At 47.7% G+C, this 24110-nt stretch overlaps 3 protein-coding genes across 3 annotated transcripts; all 3 read right to left on the reverse strand.

Annotated features, from left to right (window-relative positions):
- Positions 1-273: 273 nt before the first annotated feature.
- CALHM2 (calcium homeostasis modulator family member 2) lies at positions 274-4729 on the reverse strand. The gene is made up of 3 exons (XM_015866929.2): positions 4440-4729; positions 2128-3079; positions 274-2049 (listed from the first exon to the last, which is right to left on the reverse strand). The coding sequence occupies exons 2-3, from the start codon at positions 2668-2670 to the stop codon at positions 1633-1635; spliced, it is 960 nt and encodes a 319-aa protein (XP_015722415.1). The 5' UTR covers positions 2671-3079; positions 4440-4729; the 3' UTR covers positions 274-1632.
- Positions 4730-6774: 2045 nt separating this feature from the next.
- On the reverse strand, positions 6775-9416 carry CALHM1 (calcium homeostasis modulator 1). The gene is made up of 2 exons (XM_015866913.2): positions 8460-9416; positions 6775-7704 (listed from the first exon to the last, which is right to left on the reverse strand). The coding sequence occupies exons 1-2, from the start codon at positions 9006-9008 to the stop codon at positions 7225-7227; spliced, it is 1029 nt and encodes a 342-aa protein (XP_015722399.1). The 5' UTR covers positions 9009-9416; the 3' UTR covers positions 6775-7224.
- A 3520-nt stretch (positions 9417-12936) lies between these two features.
- On the reverse strand, positions 12937-16392 carry CALHM3 (calcium homeostasis modulator 3). The gene is made up of 3 exons (XM_015866910.2): positions 15446-16392; positions 14735-14990; positions 12937-13972 (listed from the first exon to the last, which is right to left on the reverse strand). The coding sequence occupies exons 1-3, from the start codon at positions 15730-15732 to the stop codon at positions 13520-13522; spliced, it is 996 nt and encodes a 331-aa protein (XP_015722396.1). The 5' UTR covers positions 15733-16392; the 3' UTR covers positions 12937-13519.
- Between the last annotated feature and the right edge of the window lie 7718 nt (positions 16393-24110).

The raw sequence follows: 24110 nt of genomic DNA on the forward strand, positions 1-24110 counted from the left end.
TCATTCCTGAATGTTGGGTCAGCTGCTGGCTGGGCCTTCCCATAAATGAAAGGCAAATTATGGCGGAGCTGATCATGAGTCCTGGGACACTTCCTCTGCTAGTTTATAATACGTGGTGATACTTTAAACACAGTATTTTGGTGTTACCTAAACACAAGAGGATGTAAATATTCAATAGAAAGCAAAAATAAGTTCCCAGGTCTTGGCTTCAAAGGAAATATTAAAACATGCCTTCTGTGACCCCCTTAAGAAATGTCAAAAGGCAACAAAAAAAAACCCTCATTTAATAGTTTATTTCAAATCTTGTGTTTAAGCTTCTCTGAGTTCAGTGAGCTTTTTTTTGTTTGTTTCTTAACAGTTCAAGGCTTTTCAGTAAATGGCATAGTGGAAGTGGAAGTTGTGTCTGTAGAGAAAATGTACAAGTAGGAAAACCAAACTCCATTGTCCTGCCTCTTCTGATGCAGTAGCAATAGAGCAGATGAGTGCATGTAACGTGGTATTTTGGCTGGCAAGTTTCTTGCCCCCTTTCCCTGGAAGAAATATGCTCTGTTAGTACAGTAAAGTATAATTATATATATATATATATATATATATATATATGTATGTATGTATGTATGTATATGTATATACATATCATATGTGTGTACATACACAATATATATATACATATATATGTGTGTGTATATACATATAATTATATGTATGTAATTCTGGCTGGGGTTTTGTACCAGCTTGTCAACACAAACAAGCAGGACTCTCATCCAGTGGTGGATGAGCAATGCAATGAGCTGCACACAGTGCTGTGGTTCAGTGTGAGTGCTGTTCTCCCTTTGAGCCTCCACTATGCCACCTCGCCTGAAAGCTATTCTGCTGATGGTGTCACCTTCCAGGGTTATATTCTCATGGCTGCGACCATTTGGGCTCATTAGAGGTTTCCAGACGCTTCAATAAGAACAAAGGGAGTTTAGTGTCCTACCCAAATTTCAACTTGGTAATTACAGAGTATCTTTCTGAATGCCTACAATATCGTCAATTCCTCTTGCCTTAGTCTCTCAGTTATTTGGTGTGCTGATGTAGTACTGACAAACTCCTTCCCAGATGCTATTGTATCCTTGTTGCTATAGGAATGTACTCACTGTTTCCTTCTTTCCCTCTGAAGTCCATAATGTGCTCCAGGGCCTGTCAGTGTAACATGCGCTGTAGAACTGCATAAGAAGATACTGGTGTTGATAAAAAGGTGGATACGTAGAATGGCTGAGACTAACCCTTCCACAGGGGAGAAAGGTGGGACTGCAAGAATCAGAGCTAGAAATGTTCCCAGCTCTTTTTCCCTGAGGTTTCTGATGGTGCTTAAGACAGCAGGGCTCACCAGCAGCCTGGAGGTAAGGTGTGCATCTGCTCTGCTCCCCTTATCCCTCTGGGAGCACCAGCAAGATGGTTGTCTCCAAGGGAGGGGTTCCTCAGCTCAGTGCATTGCTTATCAGCCTCTACCTTGAGGCTGTTGATTCCTTTTTACCTGCTGAGAGTAGTAATCCTGCTGGCAGGAATATTCCCAGCAAATCCATGAGCTGCACACCAATACTGATAGGCCTGCCAGGCAGACTGGGGAACTGCTCCCAGCACCCATCTGTTTTAGGAAGCCAAGAAGAGCATTTCGTGACCCTCTGGGGTTGGCCCGTTCCCTTCCACCCCTTTTGCCCATTTGTGGAGCCGGCTGTAGAGGGGGAAACCCTTGTTCTCCCGGTAGATGTAGACACCCGTGATGGCGTTCCACTGGGGGCTTGGCTGGACGCCCTCCACTGGGAACTCCTGTACCAGCTCCTTCTCCTCCTTGTCAAGCGCCACAAATCCAAAGAATTGCTTCACATTATTTGCTGCCAGGATCCTGGAGTGGACTTCAGCTGTGCGGCGGAAGAGCTTGTCTTCGTTGGAGCGGTACTGGGCCCAGTAGGCCTCCTGCCGGTAGCTCAGTGGTGAGCAGCAGTGCTTCAGACACTTGGTGAGGAAAACCAGGACAGCAACAATCCCAATGAGCAGCCAGCCAAAGAGCTGAGAGAGAGAGTTTGCGTTAGGACACGTCAAGATGATCTTACCCACTCCATGCAGCTCTCTCCCCAACATGCCTACCTGGGACTCATATCTCAGCCTCCGTGTCACCTCATCCCTGAACTTGGTGAGGTTTGCCGGCACATCTTTGCAGGGGAACCTCGCCAGCACTTCAGCCCCAAACTCAGATGGGAACTTGTCCAGGGTGGATGGCCTGACAAACTCGCTGAGTGCACAGATGTAAGCTTCCCCACGCAGCAAAGAGATGACCGACCAGGTGACGGGTGCCACGGCCGCCCGGCCCATGATGGAACCGAAGAGGAGGAAGGTAGCAGCAGTGGAGAAGTTCTTGGTGCCACGCTTGTGGCACTCAGCCACTACGTTCCAGGTGTGGTTGTTCAAGATGACACCGATGAGGAATAGTGCCAGGGCTGGGACACCGATGGCAGCCAGCCCGTAGATGTAGTTACGGGCTGGGGAGCATGGGCAATGGAAGGCAACAACTGAGAAGAGCTCCTCGCTGCCCACTGTGCCCAGGGCCACCAGGCCATTAAAAATCATGACATCTTTGCTCTTGAAGAACAAGGAGAGGAAGCGGAAATTTTCAGCGACAAGAGCAGCCATCTTCTGGAGATGGGGGATGAGTGGAGGTGCCTACTGCCCACGTCTCAGCACTGAGTGACACAGAGATAGGGAGTGAAATGGCCCTGGGACGACTGAAATGAAAGGGAGAACAAACACCTTCACTGCAGTCACTTAGAGCTGGTGTCTCAGCCTCTGTAGCTGGCTGCTGCTACCAGGGATACTTAGAATGGATTGAGGAGGGATCCAGCCTAAGCAATGAGGGAAACTTCAGACTCCTCAGTTTTCCACTAAAATGTCCAAGAGCATTTCTGCAGCAAAGATTACTGAGGGGACGATCATTTCTACTCTTGTCATTAGCACGTTCATAGTCTTTCTTTTGGCTTTAGTCACATCCCACAGAAGTGATTACCACTGGTGTTGCTGCTGGACACTTATTGATCTTCCAGGCCTGTAATGAAGGAGGACGCTGTGTTACTGGGGAAACTGGACCAGAGCACTGGAGTATGGATGCATCCCAAGCCCTGCCACTGACTCACGCTCTAGCCTTCCCTCCTTACATCTGATGAGTTAATATTTAGTAAAAGCCCGAAGTATGCCAGGGAGACAGCAGGAAATGAGTCCCATGGGTGCTGCAAGTTTGCTTGGCAGGTTTGGATGCAGATATATGCTTTGGGGGAGGACCAGATGCATGAATGAGAAAGCAGCAGCTAGGGGCTGAGGACCTGACCTGTCCTACTGCTCTGCATGTGCCTTGCCATTAACTGCACATAGTGGTAGTTGGCCCCATGCACTAATGCAGTCCTGTTCCCCCACTGGGAGTCTCTGCAACTGGGTGAGGGGCTGCTGGTGCCAGCAAGCGATGTTATTTTCTGGGAAAGCAAAGCTTATTGTGATTCAACGTACAAACACCAAATACCAATAGAGCTGGGCCTGAAATTACATAGGAGTTCTTGCTAGGTTGGGATGTGGTAGGATGATCCTCTCCCACAGTTGCCTTGCTGCCCCCTTTGCGAGCATTGCTCAGCTAATTTCTTTGTTTCCTTTGTATCTGCCCTGCACCCCTGTGTGGTTTAATTTCAGGAAGCTTCAAGTATGACAAAGTCTTCAGGCCTCAGAGTTTGCTGGAGGCAGGAAGGACCTGGGCAGCTGGCTAACAGTCCCTTGTGGTTTGTGCAGCACTGGCAGCATCTGTGCGTATCATTGTACCGGAGTTCTGGGGGAGACCTGACCTCCCAGCACAGCTGTCCCAAAAACCAGGGTGAGATATCCCTGTGCCAGCCCCAGTTACAAGGAAAAGGCTATGGGGTCATTTGTGCAGGTGAGAGAAAGGCGATGTAATTCACCCTGCTCTAACAGAAGCACCCAGTGCCTTTAATACCTTCCTGCATCTTCCCAGGTTTCCATATACAAAACTCCCTCCTCAAAGCCAAAACCCACAGCCACGTGACAGCAGCTCCGGCCTGCGGCTCTGGCTGCTGCACTGTGTGATGCAAGCAAGAGCACTGAGCCTCCAAACTTGCCCTGGTGTGGGGTGTTCAAATCCCTGTTATTAGAGCAAGCTGATAAGTAAGACTTTGTAATCTCTCTTCTAGATCCTGGTACCAGGCAAAGCAAAAAGAGGAGCTGGCAAGGAGCATGATGTGTTGGCAGAGGGGTTACCCTCACTCTGCTGCTGGGTTATGATGGGAGAGATGAGTGGGTGGAATGGGAAGGGAAAAGACGCTTTCAGCAAAGGATTTTTTTAGCAGGCAGTGTTAGTCTTTCCCTAAGACATCTTTGAAAGCAAGTGAAAAAATGCCGCCACTTACTTAGAAAGCTGTTGAAGTCCTTCTGGAGTTTTCTCTTGTTGGTTTTGCTCAGGCTCCAGTGGGGCTCTCGTGGCAGCAAAGGGGATGAGCAGCAGGGAGGGTCTGGCTGAGGCCAGGCGGGTGGGTGAAGCAAAAGTGGGTAAAGCAGTATTCAAGTTCGGCAGCTTCCTTTGCAGGGTGCCCTGGGCTGTCAGCTTTTGGGAGGAGGGAGGGAGGAGGCTGTTCTTGGGGCCTGTGCCTGGGTGGGGCGATGAGCAGGCGCGTGGCTTCTGCTGAGTGCAAGGCTGAGGGTTGTGCCTTTAAAAGAAAAAAAATAAAAAGAAAGGAAGGAAAAGCCGAGAATGAGTCAGTGGAAAAAGCACGTTGGTATGTTGTAGATCTGCGATGCAGCTGTGCACAGCCTGGCCGTGGAGAGGATGGGGTTTGCCTGCATGATGGGGACAATGGATGCCTCAATGGAACATGATGGGGAAATTCTGCAGCCCCCAGTCTGGTCTGGACATGACCCCCATGCTCCCCAGGGGATGCTGGTGGGACTGAGGCTGGAACCGAGGGAATGAGGCTGGAACCCATGGGTATGAGGTTGGGACTGGAGCTGAGCAGGTTGGGGCACTGTGGGAGAAGCCCTTCCCTGATCCCTGGTGGAGGGGCAGGAACTGCTGCTTTCGTGACTGAGAGCTGGCTGAGCCAGTGGGGAAGATGCCAGTCTGGCTGGGTTTTCGGGAGAAGCAGGAACCCAGCACCACGAGCTCTGTCAGGTTTTGTTTCTTGCCTCTGGGATGGACCCACTCTCATGGATAGAGCAGAGGGGTGTAATGGCTGTGATACAGTGGTGTGGCTTATGTAGATCAAGCTGTGTTTTTGAGCTAGGTGCAGCCCATGAGCTGGAGATCACAGCATGTTCCTGTCTGTCTGTCTTTTTGCTTTCCACTTCCTCTGTAGACTGATGCCTTGCTTTCTGCTCTCTGCAGCCCGTGCATTGACTCCAGTTCCAGCCTGTTGCAGAGGCCAGAGGCTCCATCCCTTTTCTCCAGCCTCTTTGTCACAGTGTCCCCAGGGTTAAGCTCAGTGCTCTTGTGATGATCTCTTCAGCACAGGAAAACCTTCAAGTAACACCCAAGTTCTCCTGTGCCCAGAGCAAACCTGCCCTAAGCCAATATCTGTGGTCCAGCTGAGATCTTTGTCCATAGTACTCCTCATCCCCTACCTGGGTTTGGGTCCAGCCAACCCCAGTGAGGGGTCTGCAGTGATGAGATATATCCCCCAAATCCAGAAAAGCTGCTGGGACAAATTGCAGGCACAGGGAGATCACCCTGCCTGCTCTGCAGGGACTTCCCCAAATTGCTGCATGAAACAGAGCTTTGATCCCAAAATCTAAACTGAAACTCCAAAAGCTTTTCTTTGCAAATGCACGTAGGTTCCTTGGTATGTGGATGGAGCCAGTGGGCCCCACGGGATGATCACAGCTGTGGTGGGACTTGGGGTACAGCTTTCTGGGTGAGCCATGAGCTGCAAATAATGGGAGTGGAAACCGCCTTTATCTTTTAATCTCCTTTGCTTGTAAATCAGGTTTTGTGCCTATTAATTTCTGGGCAGGTGCCTTAATTACAGTTTGGGGTGTGAAGATTAAGATAAATCTGTGTCATGCTCCTTTCTCCTGGGAGTCAGCTACGTTCAGCCTTTGACTATGAGCTGGTTCATGCTGCAGAGCAGCCCGAAGAATTCCAGTGTCATTTTCTCCTTTGTTCTTCTCTCCCCACAGCCTCTGTGGAGTTAGACACCGGTAACTAAGGTTTATATTCACAACAGTCACCTCAGTTACCAGTGAGCCATAATGCGTTGGTTTAAACAAGAATGAGGTAGGAGAAATTTCAAGGGGATGAGCATTTAGAAAGGGATGCAGCAGGGGTAATATTTGTGTTTCAAAAAGCTTTTTATCTCCTGTGCGTTGCTAATGCAATGAAAGCCAGGAGTGAATGGAGAAGTTTCCATTGCTGCCTCGAGGCCCTGGGTTCCCTCATCTCTGGGCTGTGCAGAAATCAGTGCCCGCCTGCTGTTGCACAAGGTTGGTGCTGCACCCTGCAGCCATGTGGCTGACCCAGCTGTTCCTCCGTGGGCTGCGGCTGGCCCAGTGCCTGTCCCACATGCTGCCCCAGCTCCTCATCCCTGCTCTGAAATAAAGAAGCCCCAATGGTTTTATAAACAGTCTTTATGGCTCTTTCCCTTGAGCTGTGTCTGTGACACTAACCACACCACTCCCACTATAACATGCAATACCCCTACACTGGTTTATTTTTTTTTTTTGCATCACCTTTATTTTAAATCTTCTCATGGTCTAGAAACTGCATGTGTGTGTAGGGGTTGGTGCGTGAGATGGGGAGACAGACAGCCCAGTTTGATTCTTTACTGGGGATATTTCAGTACTGCCCAAATGCACAGCACTCCTTGGTGTTGCAGGGAGCTCTCCCCTCTGCAGCTCTGTAACAGGCCATGAAGTGCATGTGATGAAAGAAAGGAAGTTTTGCACATCTACGTCAGCGACTGCTTTCACACAAACCTGTGGCATGGTGCCACAGGATGCACAACATACCCCAGCATCCCCAGAGCTCAGCTATCACATCGAGTTCTTGGCCAGTGCCTTGCTCAACGCAGAGATCATTCCCTGCATTATGCAGGCTGTAGGGCTGCACATGGGGAGCAGATGGAATCACCTGGGGGCCAGTGCTGCCATTTGGGTGCTCATCGCCCCACAGTCCTTATCCCAAAAGCATGGCTGTTCTATTGCTCACACCCCACTGTAGTAGGCCACAGCCTCCCGCCGGGGAGCAGGGGGCTGTGTGTGGGGTTTTGTTTGGGGCTGCCAATCCCCAGCCCAGCCATTGCTGCTGTGGGACACAGCTGGGTGCAGGTGCAGTGGGGGCTTGCATCTGTGCCAGCTCTTCAGGGCCGTGTTCATAGTGCTCCAGTCGGTGATACCCAAAAGTTTCTCTGTAGCTTCCCCAGCATCTGTGGGGGCTTTTCTGGGTGGGTGGCAGTGAGTGGCTGCCAGGTCCTTGCTCATGCCCTGGAAGAACTGCTGGATGCAGACTTTGGCAAAGCTCTTGGCATGCTCTGCACAGGTCTCATCAAACAGCTTGCGTTCGATGTCGATGTAGTGGGACCAATACCTGCTCTTCAGGAAGACAGCTTGGGTGAAGCAGGGCCGGAGGGATCTGACCAAGAATGCCAGCGTGGTCATCAACAGCACGAAGCACCAGCCAAGAGCCTGTGGGGATAAGCGGGGGATACCAGATCTGTCTTGGGCAGACTATAATAACCCTTCTTCCAAAGCTTCATTTCTCTTCTGAAAATAGGGATGATTCCTATCTGTCCTAAGGAACACAGGGAGAGCAGCTATAAAACAGGAGAATACAAGTGATGGGAGGCTATTGGACCATCCTGATTCTAGCTGTGGCCAGAAGTAGAGAACTGAGAAGAATTAAGCACAGGACAAGGAGTTATTGGCACTTTTTCATCTGTGGTTACCTGGTGTGGCTAATAAACACATGCTGGCTGTTGCCTTTTAAGCAACAGAGGTGACTGGCCTAGGTGGTTGTCAGCCCACTGCTTACATGAGCTATATAGCTAGCACCCAGAGCAGCCACAGGTTAATAGTGGGTTACATGAGGTGGTGGCAGCTGTGGAGTAACAACTACATCTACTCCCTCTGAACTTGCCCTAAATGACTCTTGGTACACAGCTCTGCTGTGCATCACCATCCCGGGCTGCTCAACGTGGCCCACGTGGGATCAGTGGTCAGGACACAAGTGTCCATGGTCAGGAAGCCAGCACCTAAACCAGGCTTGGTAGAGAGGAGTCCAAGAGGCTGCTGTGAAGGGTACAACTTGTCCCCCTGCAAAACTGTCCATCTTGCCTCCTCCTGCAGCTTTAATTAAATGAAAAGCCCCCTTTAAGGAAGAGCGAAGGCTGTCAGCACCTAATCCTAAACCCTCAGAGAGGGCAAGCTGTGATGCCTCTTACCTGTGAGATGCACCGCAGGTACCTGATGGCCACTTCATTGGCAATGAGCTCCTGCCCATCGTAGATCTCCTTGCAGGGGATGCGGGCAAGGACCCGCTTCACCTCTCCCTGGGGGAGGTCATGGTGGCTGGCATTGCCCAGGACCTCCACGGGCAGTGCGGTGCAGAAAGCACATGTGATGCACTTCCCATCCAGCAGTGTCACTGACACCCAGACAGCCGGGGCGATCATGGCCCGTTGTGCCATGGAGCAGAACATGTAGCGCAGGACGGCCGCATCCTTTCCCCGCTGGCCTTGGGGCCTCCTCCACTCCTCCGCCAGCATGGACACGTTGTTGTTCAGCACAAAGCCCAGCAGGAACAGGATGAGGGGAGGCACCAGGAGGACTCCCAGCCCGTAGGCCAGGTTGTAGCGTGGCAGGCAGGGACAGTTGAAATCAAAGGCTGAGTACAGCTGGGCGCTGGCCAGGGCCATAATCCCACAGATGCCGCTCATGAAGGACTCCTGGTTGGACTGGAGGAACTGGAAGACCATCCGAAACTTGTCCATTTTCCTCCTGAAACAACTTCTTCCCCTACTGCAGTCCAAGCTGAGCCTTTGGTTTACTTCATTCTTTCAGACCCTCTCTGGAAAGGTGGACATCAGCAAGTCTCTGTACAGTTCAACAACTCACTTACATGCTCTGACAGCCCCAGTATTTAATGCAGGAAACATAACCTTTTTTTTTTTTCTTTCTGTTTATTTTGCTGCTTGCAGAACATCCTCTCACTCTTCCTCACGTCCCTGGGACCTGGCTTGTTTCTCATTTGCTAAATCTGTTTCCATTCTTCTCTACATCCTCATTTCTGCAGTCTCCCTGTCACCATTCCTCTTGGCTGCTGGGCACAGGTGCTGCCTTGGCTGTGCTCTGCCCACAGCAATCTGTGCCCTAGCAGGAAGGGGACTTGCAGGTTGGGCTCTGTGAACCTGCTTGCAAATGCAGCAGGGCAGCTGGGTGCCTCCCACGCTGGACAGGATGCCCCACCTCTGCTCTGCTAACGCAGATGGAAAATGGGGCTTCCCCTCAAAATCTGCATCACCCAGAGCTCAGCTTCTACAGAACAAACCAAAAAGAAGTGGATTTTGTTGTTGCCCTCCTACATCTCGACTCCCATCTCACAAAGCACAAAGAGCACCACATTGCTCCTTCAAGCTTCCCAAAAGATGTAAGTATATTTAGACCATAAGTGGCCTTAAACATATTGCTCCAGTGCTGACCACCAGCAAGGCATTCATTCCCTCCAGCCTGTCACCAGCTGTGCTACTGACATGAATGTCAAAGTGGTACCACCATAGAGGTGATCACGAAGCTCACTGGTAACGCACAGTGAGTCCAGTTTCTGCCTGCTGCAAGGAGGTTAATTGCATGATCTCTTCAAACGGAAAGAGATTTGCCTGCATGAATATGGATGAGGATTATTGTATCTCTGGCTAGGAGAGCCAGCTGGCTTCTCAGTTCACCTGGTGCGTGGCTTTCCAAAGGACAGTTTACATCAAAGCTGCCATGAATCAGCCTTGTAAATGCACAGAACTTCTTTTGATCTCTAGGAAATCTTTTGTTAAAGATGAATGAGGAGCCTGAGTCTGGTGTATAGAACCAGCAGTTCTCATGCAAGCCAATAGCAAGTTAGTGGGGTTCAAAACAGAGCTCATATGTCGATCTTGGTCTCTCTTCCCACATTTTTATGGGAGAGGGCCTTTTTTTTGGTGAACTTCCAGCAGGAAGCTCACTCCAACAAATTTTCTGTACAGGAGCATTATGATCCCATCTGCTTGTGGTTTGGAAACCAGGCCTGACAGGGGTGGTGCATGCCCAAGTCCACCCCAGCCTGGAGTCCTGCACCTAGATGCCTGGTCAGGCACCACGACAAGGAGTTGTGTAGGGCTCTGTGTGCCCCAGTCAATACAGGAGGCAGAGAGGAGTGACAGGAAGGCAGTCACAATTCCCGTGTCACTGGGAACATTGATGGTGGGATGGGGAAAGCTATCCTTGTGTGTCAGCATCACTGTTTCATGGACATCTGCACACTGGGCATTAGGACAGCCCTGAGAGACAAATTGCTGCTGAAGCTCTTGGGTCACCTGGTGTTGTATGAGAGCACAGTTTCCTAACAGAGATGGTGGGAAGGGACCTCTGGGCATCACTACTGTAAGACCAGTTAGAATCCAAATATTTGCCCATCTTTTGGCCATCTTGAAGGAGCAAACTGATGCCTCAACGCTGCTTTGTAGGAGTAGAGATGTAGGAGACAGACAGCAAGTCAGGTTTCAACTGAGCCAACCTTCTCAGGAACATATTTGGAACAGACCCTACTGTGTGCTTATTCTCCAAGATTTCTACATCTGCCTAACAGTCATAGTACTTATGCAGTAAAACAATCCCGTGCTACCAGTGGCTACTAACTCCAGAAGTGGGTAGTTTGCATGAGCATAAATGTCTAATTTGCACTTGCAGGTGTCCAGGTATGAAAATCAGATGTAGGGAAATAGCGAGGAAATTGTGCCCTGCTGCAGTAAGTTTATGTGGCTCTGCTGCAGTTCGATCTGCTGTGTTTAGTTTAGGAGCAGCCTCCCTTTGAATGTAGCTGGGCTGTGTCACTTTATGATTATTGGGTCAGCTGGTGACTGATCAATAGGTCAATACATCAATAGCTATTATGTCGATAGATCAAAGGTCAGTGGGTCAAAGGTAACCAGGCCAAAAGTCAATATGTATTAGGTTAAATGGTCACTAGGCCAAAGATCAATAGCTCAAAGATCATTCTACCTGCACTGAAGGATTGTAATAACATATTGAATCCAAAGTTATGAACTAAATGAACATCAGCAGCATCGTATGTGGACAGTCCATTGGCTATGGGCATGTTATGTATGTATAACGGTGCTCTTTAACATCTTTATCCGGTGCTCTTTAACATCTTTATTAATGACATCGATGAGGGAATGGAGTGCACCCTCAGCAAGTTTGCCGATGACACCAAGCTGAGTGGTGCAGTCGATACGGTGGAGGGAACAGATGCCATTCAGAGGGACCTTGACAGGCTGGAAAGCTGGGCTCGGGTGAACCTAATGAGGTTCAACACGGCAAAGTGCAAGGTTTTGCACTTGGGCCGGAAGAACCCCAGGCACCTGTACAGGCTGGGAGGAGTTGTCCTTGAGAGCAGCTCGGCAGAAAAAGACCTAGGGGTCCTGATAGATGAGAAACTTAACATGAGCCATCAGTGCGCTCTGGCAGCCCGGAAAGCAAATGGGATCCTGGGCTCCATCAGGAGAGGGGTGGTCAGCAGGGATAGGGAGGTGATCGTCCCTCTCTACTTGGCTCTTGTGAGGCCCCATCTGGAGTACTGTGTCCAGGTGTGGAGCCCTCAGTACAAAAAAGATATGGAGATTTTGGAAAGGGTCCAGAGGAGGGCCACAAAGATGATCAGGGGGCTGGAGCACCTCCCCTATGAGGACAGGCTGAGGGAGTTGGGTTTGTTCAGCCTGGAGAAGAGAAGGTTGCGAGGTGACCTCATTGCAGCCTTTCAATACCTGAAGGGAACTTACTCCCAGGAGGGGAGTAAACTCTTCGAAAGGGCTGATAATAGCAGGACATGGGGAAATGGTTTTAAGTTAAAAGAGGGAAGATTTAGGTTGGATGTTAGGGGAAAGTTCTTTACTAGAAGGGTGGTTAGGTCCTGGAACAGGCTGCCCAGTGAGGTTGTGGATGCCCCGTCCTTGGAGGTGTTCAAGACCAGGTTGGACAGGGCCCTGGGCAACCTGATCTAGTAAATGTGTATGTTTGGTGGCCCTGCTAGGCAGGGGGGTTGGAACTACATGATCCTTGAGGTCCCTTCCAACCCGGGTAATTCTGTGATTCTGTGTGATCTGTGTGATTCTGTATCAAGAAGCAAAACAGATGACGGTAATTAGGAGAAGTAGAAACTGTGGCATCTGAGCATGATGTAAAAGATATGGATTAAAGGGTGGATCTTGTCTTGAGTCCCAAACAAAGGCTCAAAAAATCTATGAGCCAGAGGTCAGGGGCTGAAGGGTCAGAGACAAGAGGCCACAAAAAGACTGAGTGCCTGAGCACCCCCCAGTCAACCAAAGCTGCCCTGTGAATAAACTGACCCTCCCATGTGAGCCTTTGTGCACCTGCAAAAAATCTGTGTCACTGCCCTTAAATCCTCCTGATTCCTCCCGACACAGCTCACAAAGCTATTGCATGTCTCCTTCTTCGCATTTGTTTTGTGGCCACCCTGAGATGACTTAAGGCCTGAGAACATGGAAAGCAGCATGCAAAGGAGAGCTGCGGACCTCTGGTCCGAGCAGGGCTAGGAAAATCGCTGATTTGACTTGTGTGGTGTGGTGAGTTTGCAGCAAAGCTCAGGCTGAGATTTGTGGTGTCACACCCGGTGATAGTAAACCAGAGCTGAAAATCAAAGTGCGGTGTTCATTTTGAAGGAAAGCACAGAAGCAGTTTAATGCACCTAAGCAGCAATACTGGACAGAAATAGCATTTAAAACCATACTATGGCTGAGACTAAGCATCTACAACAGGGACTGGAAAGAGGTGGATGAGAAAGTAATTGGCATTAGGGGCTCAGAGTTTACATTCAAATAGTGCTGAAACTAAGGATGGATATGTCCAGAGAGCAGATGTAAGGATAATCCTTTGGGTAGATTGGTTCGTATTAAAATCTATCAGGGAAGTGTCTAAGAACCATGTCCATGGCATGGTGCTGGTGCTTGCAGAGCCTTCTGAGCACCAACCAGCCCAGCCAGAAGGGTTCTGTCTACAACTTGAGCTACAGATTCTTCAAGATGACAAAAGCACAATTCAGAGCCCTCGGATGAGTATTGTTATGAATGGTGACTGATTCTGGAACTCTGGGATCTTGAGAGGTGAGTCTTGCTAGTTCTGTGAGAGGTTCTGCTCGATGCCCCAGAGCCCAACCTTTGGACCTGGAGGAAAAGGTGAGCACTGTGGTCATTTCTCTGCTGGTCACAGCCGTGTTGACTTCAGGACAATCTCCCCTTCACACATGGGTGTGCTGGGTGAATTTAGACCTGGCATTGCAGCTACCTGCCCATGGTGGAGCAGATCTCTCTTGCCCCAGGGGATGTCTGTGGGTCACCTGGCTCACATCCAAGGGAGGTTTCTCATAGTACCACATTTCCAGAAGTTTGTTCACCTGATCATGGTCTGTGATGCCCCGGAGAAGATCTTCCTCTCCCTCTTTCTCTGTAGGCAAGATGAAGCTGTGCTGTCTGATTTCTTTCCGCATGCTTTCAAAGAAGTGAAGGATGCATTGGTGAGCAAAGAGCCGGCTGTGCTCACAGCAGGTTTCCTCAAAAATCTTCTGCTCGATGTCAATGTAGTTACTCCAGTGACGTGTCTGGAGGAGGGCAGCCTGGCTGAAGCAAGGTGTGAGCCAGCGGGCAAGGAAAACAGCTATGATGAGGATCAACACAATGCTCCAGCCAAGGGCCTGGGTGATAAGAAATAAGCAGAGGAACAGCATCAGCATAAGCAAAAAGACAGGCACAGGCTGTTTGCTTGTACTGCTGAGAAAGGGCTTTGTGTGGTTGTGTGTTGGGACTCCTGTCTTAATCTGTCCCTTAAATCCAGCTCCTGAAACTGCACTTAGGCTGAGAGTGCTGGGGAGGCTGTCACCTCTTCCCAGGGAATACGTGACGTTTATCTGTGCATCAGTAGTTCAGTAGAATAACTCTTTGCAAGGAGTTTGGAGCATTTACTTTAAGCATGGAAGTGCCTTAGTTGAAGAGGACTTGATCCTCTTCTGCTGGCACACATTTATTTCCACTGAGAGCCACCTGCTACCTACACAGGCTCTGAGGCCAAGTGTCCCATTCTCACATAGTTCCCAAGCAAATTGCTTTCACCATCTCAGCTTTCACTGTCCTTAAAGCAGTGGCTCCTACCTGACAAGTTAGAAAGCTTCTTTGGCCCTAAACAGGCAGAGTCTTAGCAGGCCCTGATATTCCTCACAACCTGCTTTTTATTATACGGGTTTAGAATGTGCTGGTTCTTTTAGAAGCAAAATCCTGTTAATTAAAAAAAGTTATTTCCTTCCTTATTTTTCTCTTCCCAGGTGACTTTGGAGATTGTCACTGAGGGCAAAGGCATTTTGGGGCATAAGGCAGCAAAGAGCAGCCCTGATCCCAGCCAGACCACAGCAATAATGGGCTGAATGAAGAGTGGGTGCCCTGAGCACCTCCCAGCCACCCACCTGGGACCAGCAGCGCAGGTACCTGGACACTGCCCTGCGGGATGTGCTGTTCCTCATCAGCTCGTCCTCCTTGCAGGGCACCCTGGTGAGCATCTCCTGTGCCTGTGCCAGGCTGGCATTGGCAAAGCCCACGAACTTCTTGGGATCCACAGAGCCGCTGAAGGCGCAGATCAGGCATTTGCCATCCAGGAGGGTGACCACAATCCAGACGACTGGGGCAACCATGGCTCGCTGCATGATGGAGCAGCACATATACCTGAGGGAAAAGAGAGATAGGAGCTCAGCTTCTGTCTGGGAAAACCCCTTTCTTCAAGGCCATTCTCAGTGCCCTCTGTGCAAACTGTGTTCTGGGTAATGGTTTGTCTGTAACGGGGTGAAGCTGGTTCTCCTCACCATTTTATTGGTCTGTCTGCAATAACTGAGCTGAAGGGAAGGAAATCACAATGCTGTTGATAAAGAATGACCATGATGGTAATGGCACTCTTTTTGCACATACAAGCATCTCATCTTCTTACACATTTAAGCCCTGGTGAAAATCCTTCATGTGCAACAGAACACACGTACTGACTGTGCCCCAGACCCCAAACTCATGGGGGGAAGTGTTGGGAAAGGAGCTTATAAGTAGTTAACTTACCAGGATGAAAGATACAGAGAGAAAACAGGATAGAGGAGAGGTGGAAAGGAGGGCTCTGCTCCTGGTGCTAACCCCACCTGATGACAGCCTGGTCCTTTCTCCTGTGTCCCTGTGGCCGCCTCCACTCCTCCAGCATCACCAGAGATTGTCTGTTGAGGATGAAGCCGCAGAAGAAGAGGGCGATGGGGGGCACAAACATGATCCCCAAGCCATATGCCATATTGTAGTGGGGCAGGCAGGGACAGCTGAAGTCAAGGCAGGTATAAATCTTTACAGTAGCCAGGGCTAACAGCCCACAGATCCCGTTCATTACAGACTCTGAGTTGGACTGGAAGTACTGGAAGATCATCCGGAAGCGGTCCATTGTGCTCTTCTAGCCAATTCTCCTTCTAGGAAGCTGTTTCCCTTTGTGCCCCTTTCTGCTCCCTTGGGGAGGAAGAGAATGGAAGAGGATGCACAACTTTCAGAGCTCCTTCTTTCACCCCTTGCTGTCTTCTAGTATGGCAGATAGTAGTTTCTGTATCTGATCAGGTGAAGAGAGACCAATTTGCTGCTCTTCACCACTGCTGCCACAGTTTCTTTTTGGTGTAGCAGGAGAAGGACAGGGAGGAGGCAAGAAGAGCGCGCTGGCTTTGAGCCCACCCCATGACCACTCGAACAGATTTCCCTAAATGAAAATTGTCTGAAAGGACCAACCCTGCAGCCCGGAGGCTGTGAGAACTGATGGCTTTCCCAGTCTAGAACGGCACCTTGTGGTAAAGGCTTTGTACTGCAGAGACATTCTTTGCACATCAGCATCTGAGACCTTTGCACTGGGACAGCTCACATTTCCCATAAATGATGCTGGTGTTGAAGCAGGTGAATGACAAAGGAGACCATCTGGTGTAAGAGAGGGTGGAATGAGAAAGAACCCTGGAGAGAAGTGAATTGCTAAACATGGGCAAACGTTCAAAATGCTTCTCAAAACCAAAAACGCGATTATTTAGCTTTCTCTTGTTTGACGTGGGCACTGTCCTCTGAGTTAGACAACTGCTGCTTAACTGACAACATGCAGAACTGCTCAGCATGCTTTTGCAGACCCATGTGGGACAGACCTTTGGTTTTGGCCCACGTAGCAAAAGTGCTGAGCCATGAGGCACTAATTGAGCACTTGGTGGGAGGGCAGGGCCAACCCAGGGGAGCACAGGTGCAAGCAACAGGTGCAAGCAATACCCCCCGGAGTGACTGCAAGAGGTGGAGCCAGGATCGACCCTTACCACACCTCATTTAAGGGCTGGCAGTGGAAAGGAGAGGGTTTTGCTGGAGATCTTTGTCTACTTGAGGTCTTCCAAAGGTAGGTGAATTTTCTTCCTTTGTTACTGTATTTTTAGCTGCTGTGTTTGGGCTTGTCATCATTTGCTGTAGCATAAGATTTTGTCACCCTGCTGCAATTGCTGTACCTTCCATCACGCTGTAGCATTGCTGCCCAACACCACAGCATCAGAGTTCTGGGAAAAGGATAGGAACACCCTTCCTTATTCCTTTGTGGGTGTAAAATAGCATTTATGGTTTTATGGCTTCTTTAATTAAGATGATAGTCAGAGTGGTGGTATAGGCCCAAGAAGTCCTTGCCCTGTAGGTGGGATCCCTTTTGGTGTGGTATAATCTTTTTGCTTTGGGGGAAAAGGATGATTTCACTGATTAAATTTGTGTTGCTGATTTAAAGTAGGACAAACTTAGTGGGATGGGGTCAGTTTGGTGGTTGCTTTGCAGTCCCTGTGCTGTTCCAGGCCAGAATTGGTGCTCAGGAGCAGATATTTCACTCAACTTGTGGTCTGTTGGATCCAGATCATGGCCACCACCTCCTGGTTTACCTCATTAGCAGCTGTTTGCAGTAGTTTATAGTTTTGACAAATGAGCCCAGGTTGTTGCCCTGCTCCTTTCTGTGCTTCTACCCCATGGGGTGGGGAACATCTGAGTGTTTTTGCAGAGCTGAGCACATCCACAGGTGAAGCAGATAATGAGTAACAGACTCTAAATGATTAATGAGATGCCAGCAAAAGTAATGGCAGCATTGTGAGATGTAGTTTGTTTCCACTAATACTGTTCTCTGGAGATTGGTTGCTCCTGTGTTCTGCCTTGTAACTTCATTAAAGCATCAACAAACAGCTAACTGTCAGTGAGGAAATAGATGACTTAGTTTTGTGTTCTTCTAAAGAACTTGTTATATATCGCTCTCCTGGCCATTAAAGCTTAACTTCTCAGCTTATGTGAAAGTCTTCTTTCCTGATCTCTGCATTATCCTAACCTTGACCTGATTTGCATCGTTTCTGACTAAGAAAGCTGTTTTCAAGGCCATTTATCTGCTTGGCTTTGAGTTGATGCTACAGCAAAATCAGTTCAGATGGTTTCTGTTCCCATCTTGAGTGAAATAAGGAATAGAGTGGAGAATTAGGGAGTCGGGTTGATCCCTTAATATCCTGGCTCAGTGATTTTCAAACTGTTCTGATCTGCTAATGCATGCACATCTTTTAAGGCAGGTGCAGACCTTGATAGCAGATTTAAGGATGCTGGCATTTGACTAGCTTGGCTTGTTATTTTTCTCAGACTCTTAAAATTAGGCTCTGGCCCTGGGGAGTCTGCAGTTTGCAGCCTGAAAACCACTGATAACAAACTATTCTTGATGCAGCAGTTTGTCTTCAGTGTGCAGAGGTGTCACAGAAACTGCTGAGGTGTTCAGAGGGGAGTGTGGCTTGGCTGAGGAAGCCCAGCTCAGTGTGGTTACCCTGGGCTGGGCAGCCCTTGGTGCTGGCACAGTCCTACACTGGTGTCACTGCTTCATGCTAGGCCTTCAGTACTGGATTCATGTCTCCTACACCACCAGTTGTATCTGTGCAGTTGTTAATTTATCAAAGACTGTTAGGTAAGTCAAGGCTAAAGCTCAGTCTGCTACTGTAGTTTTTGCCATCTTCTAGAGAAATTCTTAGTGTGAGAGCTCTTGATGTGTGAACTTTGGCTACTCATATCTAGTGTTTGGGTTGGTTTGCTGTCATCCTTCTCCTGGCTGCTTTAATCTTAATTTAACCTGGTCATGTTTCAGTACTTACAGACAGGTTGTGCTGGGTAAGGTTTGGGTTGAATATTAGGAAAACAGCTTAAAAGAGTGGCTGGGCACTTACACAGGCTGCCCGGGAAGGTGATGGAGTTACTGTGCATGGGGGTTTTCAAGGAACGTGGACATGTTACTTAGGGATGTGACTTGGTGGTGGGTGGATGGTTGGGCTAGGTGGTCTTAGAGGTCTTTTCCAGCCTTTATGATTCTATCTTAGTTGACATGTAATGGAAGTAGTACTTTGTTGCCTGTCACCAGCAACTCAAGTAGTAACCATCTGAAGCCTCTTGAATTTACAAAGTGTGAACCATAGCACAGATTTCCTGAAGCTCTCATGTGGCCACAGATATGCTGCTATAATGTGAATTCACCTGTTCTTGTTGTAGTTGGGCTTGACTTCAGTGCCTCTGGGATGCACAAATGATATATGAGTTCACTAGAGACTACCCGGTTAAAGTGACAGATCATTTGTAAGGGATGATACTATATGTCTGTAATTTATATTTTGAGAAGGGAAGGAGTTTCTAAAAACAAATTATCAGGAAATTTCACTTCCCCTCCTCTCCCTCCCACACCACAGGGAAGTATCTTTAATTGTGGCCTTCAGAAAAGCTGACTGTGTTTTTGAGGCAGGCACAGAGTTATGAAGAAGAAGCAACCCAATGTCACTCCTGTGGGGTGGGGTGTGGTGCAGTAGAGCTGGGACTTTAAAACATCCACAGAGCATGTGGAACTGCTGCTCGCAGTAGCTGCAATTCATCTGCAGGCAAAATTAGAGTCCTGTTTCATGAGGTTGTCTTGTCACCCAGCTCTTGCTCATCCTCGTAGACAAGAAATGCCTTCTCACATCATTAATAGTCTTCTCTGTGTGTATTAATGTGATTTATAGCATGCTGGATGTACTCAGAACATGCAGAATGCAAGTGCTGTTAATCTGACTGTAGCAATTCTGCATTCCTCCAAGGAAAACAGCAGCCTGCCTTAACTTCTCAGGAGGTCTCTTCCTTTCACCAACAGCTGATTTCCTCTGTGATAACCACTGAGTTGCAAGTAATCCTTGTGGCAGATTTCATCTATGCTTGGTCATGATAAATGATAAACCAAGTCATCCTAGAATGATCAGGATACTTGGACTAATACGTAGAAATTTTCTTTCACTCTCCAAAGTGACATTACCCGCTAATGGGAGGGGAGAGGTGCTGCGTGTTGCTGTGGGTTTGGGGCTGCAGTGCTGGCCTTTGGCATGTCTCTCTTGACTTCACCTCGGTACATGACTGAAAGAATTCACACATTTTTAGAAGAAGCAATTCCAAGACATCAACAAACTTCATCCCAATTGCTGTGTGATTATAAACCAAACAGCCATCCTCACCCCAGCAAGTTCTTATAGTCTGCTAAGGACAAAATGGTGCCATCTCCATTTGGTTCTTCACAAAGCAACTCTGCCCTCTGATTCTCAGAGCACAAAATACCTTAGGAAGACAAAATAAGGACTGCGATCCATAACCCTACTAACTGTTGTAGACAGTAGAGAAATGGTCTTATAGGGCATGTAATTTTCCATATGCTTTATGTCAAGCCAAATCCTTGTGGTCCTGCCGGCCATAATTACCTGCTGTGCCTTCTGTCCTGCAGAGGATACTCATCTCTTTCCTTCCCTTTTTGCAACCTCCTGTCTCTCTCCAACCACTCCTGTGTTTTTGAAGCAAATAGCCAGCATCACAGTATGTGGGATGACACGATCCTGTGGCATCATAATTACCACACTCTGCTCCTTCATGCTTTAATCAAGACCCTCTGCTGGCAAACACTCCAGTCTTGTCTCCTGTTGCTGTGCAATGGGTGCTTGCCCTTTGAGTTGCTTCTTGTCTTTAAACCTCATGAAATTTACCTTTTTTTTTTTTAATTATTATTTTTTATTTTTAAGCTGATGGCAGCCCTTCTCTGCAAAATAACATGCTGAAGTGACACTATAGAAAATATATGAGGTTTCAGCCGGGGTCCCTAGCAGCCTGAAGCTTTCTTGCAGCAAGTTTCCTAGCCAAGGAACAGCACCTCCAGCATCTTCAGCCTGCTGTTCCCCTCACAGCCTTCCTGGTATTTACCACATTTTTAACAGCCTCTCCTTCCCATCTGGTCTCCTGCATTTGTTGCTGAGAGCTACCCTTGTTCCTTATGAGTAAATAATCTCTGGGTTGTTTAGGCTGATTTTTGGGAGGGAACAAGCTAGCAAACAGTGGCTATGAAATGACAACAAATTTGCTTCGCTGCTGGCTGCCAGGAGCTGACTGTGCTCTGATATTTGTTGGCTCCAAACCACAGTTTTCTGACCTGAGCAGTGGAGCAGAACCATTAGCCATATAAGTGCAAGGCAGGGGTTGTATTTTGGATTATTTCAGATTATCAAGTTCTCAATCTCTGGGTCTAGTGTAATCACTGTTTTGTTAGCTTAAATTGAGCTCTGGAAGCAGAGAGAAGCATTTCAACCCTTCTCTTGCTTTCAAATTCCTTCCCAAAATGAGGTTAGGTCCCACCTCAAAGGGTTCTAACCACTGTAAAGATGGAGAAGGTGAAGGTAATAACTCAGACATTGGAACAGGCTGCCCAGGGAGGTGGTGGGGTTGTCATCTCTGGAGTTTTTCAGGACAAGTGTAGATGTGGCACTGAATAACATTGTCTAGAGCAGTCACAGGAATGGGCTGATGGTTGCATTTGATGATCTTTGTGGTCTTTCTAACCATTATGATTCTATGAAAATGCCTATCTTGGCAGTTGGCTGTAACTGCTAGCAATGCTGTAACTAAAGGACTCTGACCTTTTCAGTTCGTGGAGAAGAAGGTTGAATGGTGGAATCATAATTTGTAAGCATCTATTTTGGCTGCTGCATCAAATATAAGAACATCTAATGAGCTCCACTGGCATGGAACTCGCATCTCAGCAAATTCACACTGGAAAGGAGCTGCAAGTTTTTAATAGACAGCCACTGAAATACTGTTTAAAAAAAAAAAAAGTTCAGTAATGGGGCAGACTTGCAACTTCAAAGTTAAGGGGGATTTTGCTTTTCAAACATCTTACAGACAGTGAGAATCTCAGCTTTAAGTCTTAGGCAGGGAAGCAAATTTGCCTTTTGAATCCAGTTTGTAAAACTCTCGTGGAGTCTTTAAGAAGAGCTGATAATGTCAGGAGTATGTTCATCAGTAGATGAGAGCTGAAAATCTCTATTTGTTGATGTAGTGAATAACGATGGGCAATGCTCAGCCATGAGGCTGTGATGCTGCCTGCAGGATTGTAGTGACAGCATGAACAATGAGAGTGGTGCAGTTAGAACTGGAGTATTTATTCCTATGGGAAGGCAGTGTTTAGTCCCTATGTTCACATTCATCAGAGCCCAGAGATGGCATCTGATTTCATATTGTAATCCTTTGTGCAGACTGGAAATCTGGAGAAAAGAACAGATCTGTCAGCAAGATTATTCAAATAATCCCTGCTGGGGACTTGTGCTTCTCTTCTATTCTTCCCTGGTTTGGTTGTGCATTTTGAGATCTGTTTTGAAATGCACGCTGGCTGTCAAGACAGAATTAAGGCTGACGTTTGCCTGTGGGGTTTGTCTTCACTGCTGGGGCAGAATAAAAAGAATAGTTGCACCTGTTTTGCTGAATTCAGCAGTCCCTGATATTTTCCTGGTGAGAAATGCTTCCCATTGTGAACACACTACAGGCTGTCTTTGGGAATCAGCAGGGCTACACAATACTAGTCTTGACATCTCTGAAGTTTTGGCTGGTACCCACCATTTGAGCCAAAGAGTAAAGAAAAACTGTGACTTCAGATGCTAGCAGTGAGCTGCACATCCACTGCCTATGTAGACTGGGATGAGAAGGCGACTGCTGTTATTTCCAGGTCCAGTCAAGTTCAGTGCAATCAGATAGGAATCCCCATGGAGGCCCTTCCCCTCCCCCATGGAGGGAATTGAGAAGTCAGTCAAAGCATGGGTCTGTCTGGGGTCAGGAGCTGCCAGCAGCCCATCCAGTGAGAAATGTGCTGTGAGGGAAACAACCTGGACCAAAAAGGTGTTAAAACATCACCAGTCCTCAAATGCAATATGGCTGGGAAATAAAACCATAAAGTAACTTCACCTGTAGGCAACGCAACAAATACTTTGACAGTTAACTACTGGGTATTGTGCCAGAATTCTTCCTTTGACAATCTAAAGAATATTTCTAGATGTTGGGCATGTCAAGCACATTTAGGCACACAGACTAGTAGCCCTTAACACATTTGCCCTTCTCTAACTGGCCATGTTTACTGAAGGTTTGTTTTTCACTGTATTCCCTGAAGAGGCTGATTTCTCAGCAGGGTAGAATGTTGGCTAGCAATGATCTAATTAGAAATCTGGGCACCTCCACTGCTAATTTGGGAAGTAAATCTAATTAAAAGCAAATATTTGGATGCAGAAATGGGGATGGGATATGAGATTTGCACTGGCATTTGTCATTAGTCCTGATTTGTTCCTGCTTTAACATAAACCCATTTAGATCTACAAAGACTGCAGGATCTCCTTTGAAAGGGAAATATCCCTCAGATTTTGTTCTTTCATGATGTTCTGTCTGCCACTTCAGTAGAAATGTCCACCATCTTGACCGTGATGTTGAAACAACTGAAGGGAAAGTCCATTGATGAAGGAATTGTTTTGAGAGAGGAATGACCCAAAAGTAAAGTGAATAGGTATGAAGACCACTGCAATGCTTGTAAATGTATGGAGGTGGTAGATGCATCTCAGTGTGCTGGGGGAAGTCTGAGTTGTACTTCTGGGAGTAGGAGTCCAGTCTGCCTGACAGGCAATGATACTCTGAAGAGAAAATCAAAGAGATGATTATTAGCTGTGCTAAAATCCTGTTAGATTCCTCTGGTAGATCAAAGGACCCTTTAAAGAGGGAGGAGCTGATTCCCCTGGAAATAACTCCTGCTCAGCACAAGGCTTTCATGTCAGTGGTAAGATTTGACTGCTGGGATATGGTACAAATGTGGTTATTCTCTACTGGTTGGAGTTTTTCTCAGAGGGAGGAGGCACCCTTTGGTTTGCTCTGATGTGCACATGGAGCTCAGCCCCAATGTGGAGAGCACATGAAGTCTGAGTTAAAAGCAACTTCATCCCTCCCCACCTAAGAGTTGAAGGGCTTTAGGTGAGATTTGCATGCCAGAGCTCAAAAAAATGTGACCAGCAAGTCTAACAACCTTATTTATTCTATCCTGTTGATAGCTGTCTTCATACTATTTTGAACATAGTTTGTGGGAAACATAAGCAGTGCTTTGTAAAATGGCTGATAGAAATGTGAAGGATCTCTAAGTTCTGCTCATCAGTGCAGGGTTCAGATCCTTACTATGTCTTCTGTCCTGTAAGTCGACAAGCTTCGTTCATTAAAATTGAACATCCCAAATGAAGCAAAGGAAGTGATTCTCTTACTTTTGCTGTTTTCCTTGCTCTTTCATATAGTGCTGTTATTGGACTTGTTATGAAGCTTTTCATACAAGTGAAAGAACAGGAGAAATCAAACAATGGTGAAATAAAGGCATGTCTACAGCTAACTTGATCTAGGCCCATAAAAACCTGTTTGGGGTGATGTATGAATGGTTAGAGCTGATACTATAGAACT

Source organism: Coturnix japonica, chromosome 6 (genome assembly GCF_001577835.2).
Source record: "Coturnix japonica isolate 7356 chromosome 6, Coturnix japonica 2.1, whole genome shotgun sequence".
Classification (NCBI taxonomy): Eukaryota; Metazoa; Chordata; class Aves; order Galliformes; family Phasianidae; genus Coturnix; species Coturnix japonica.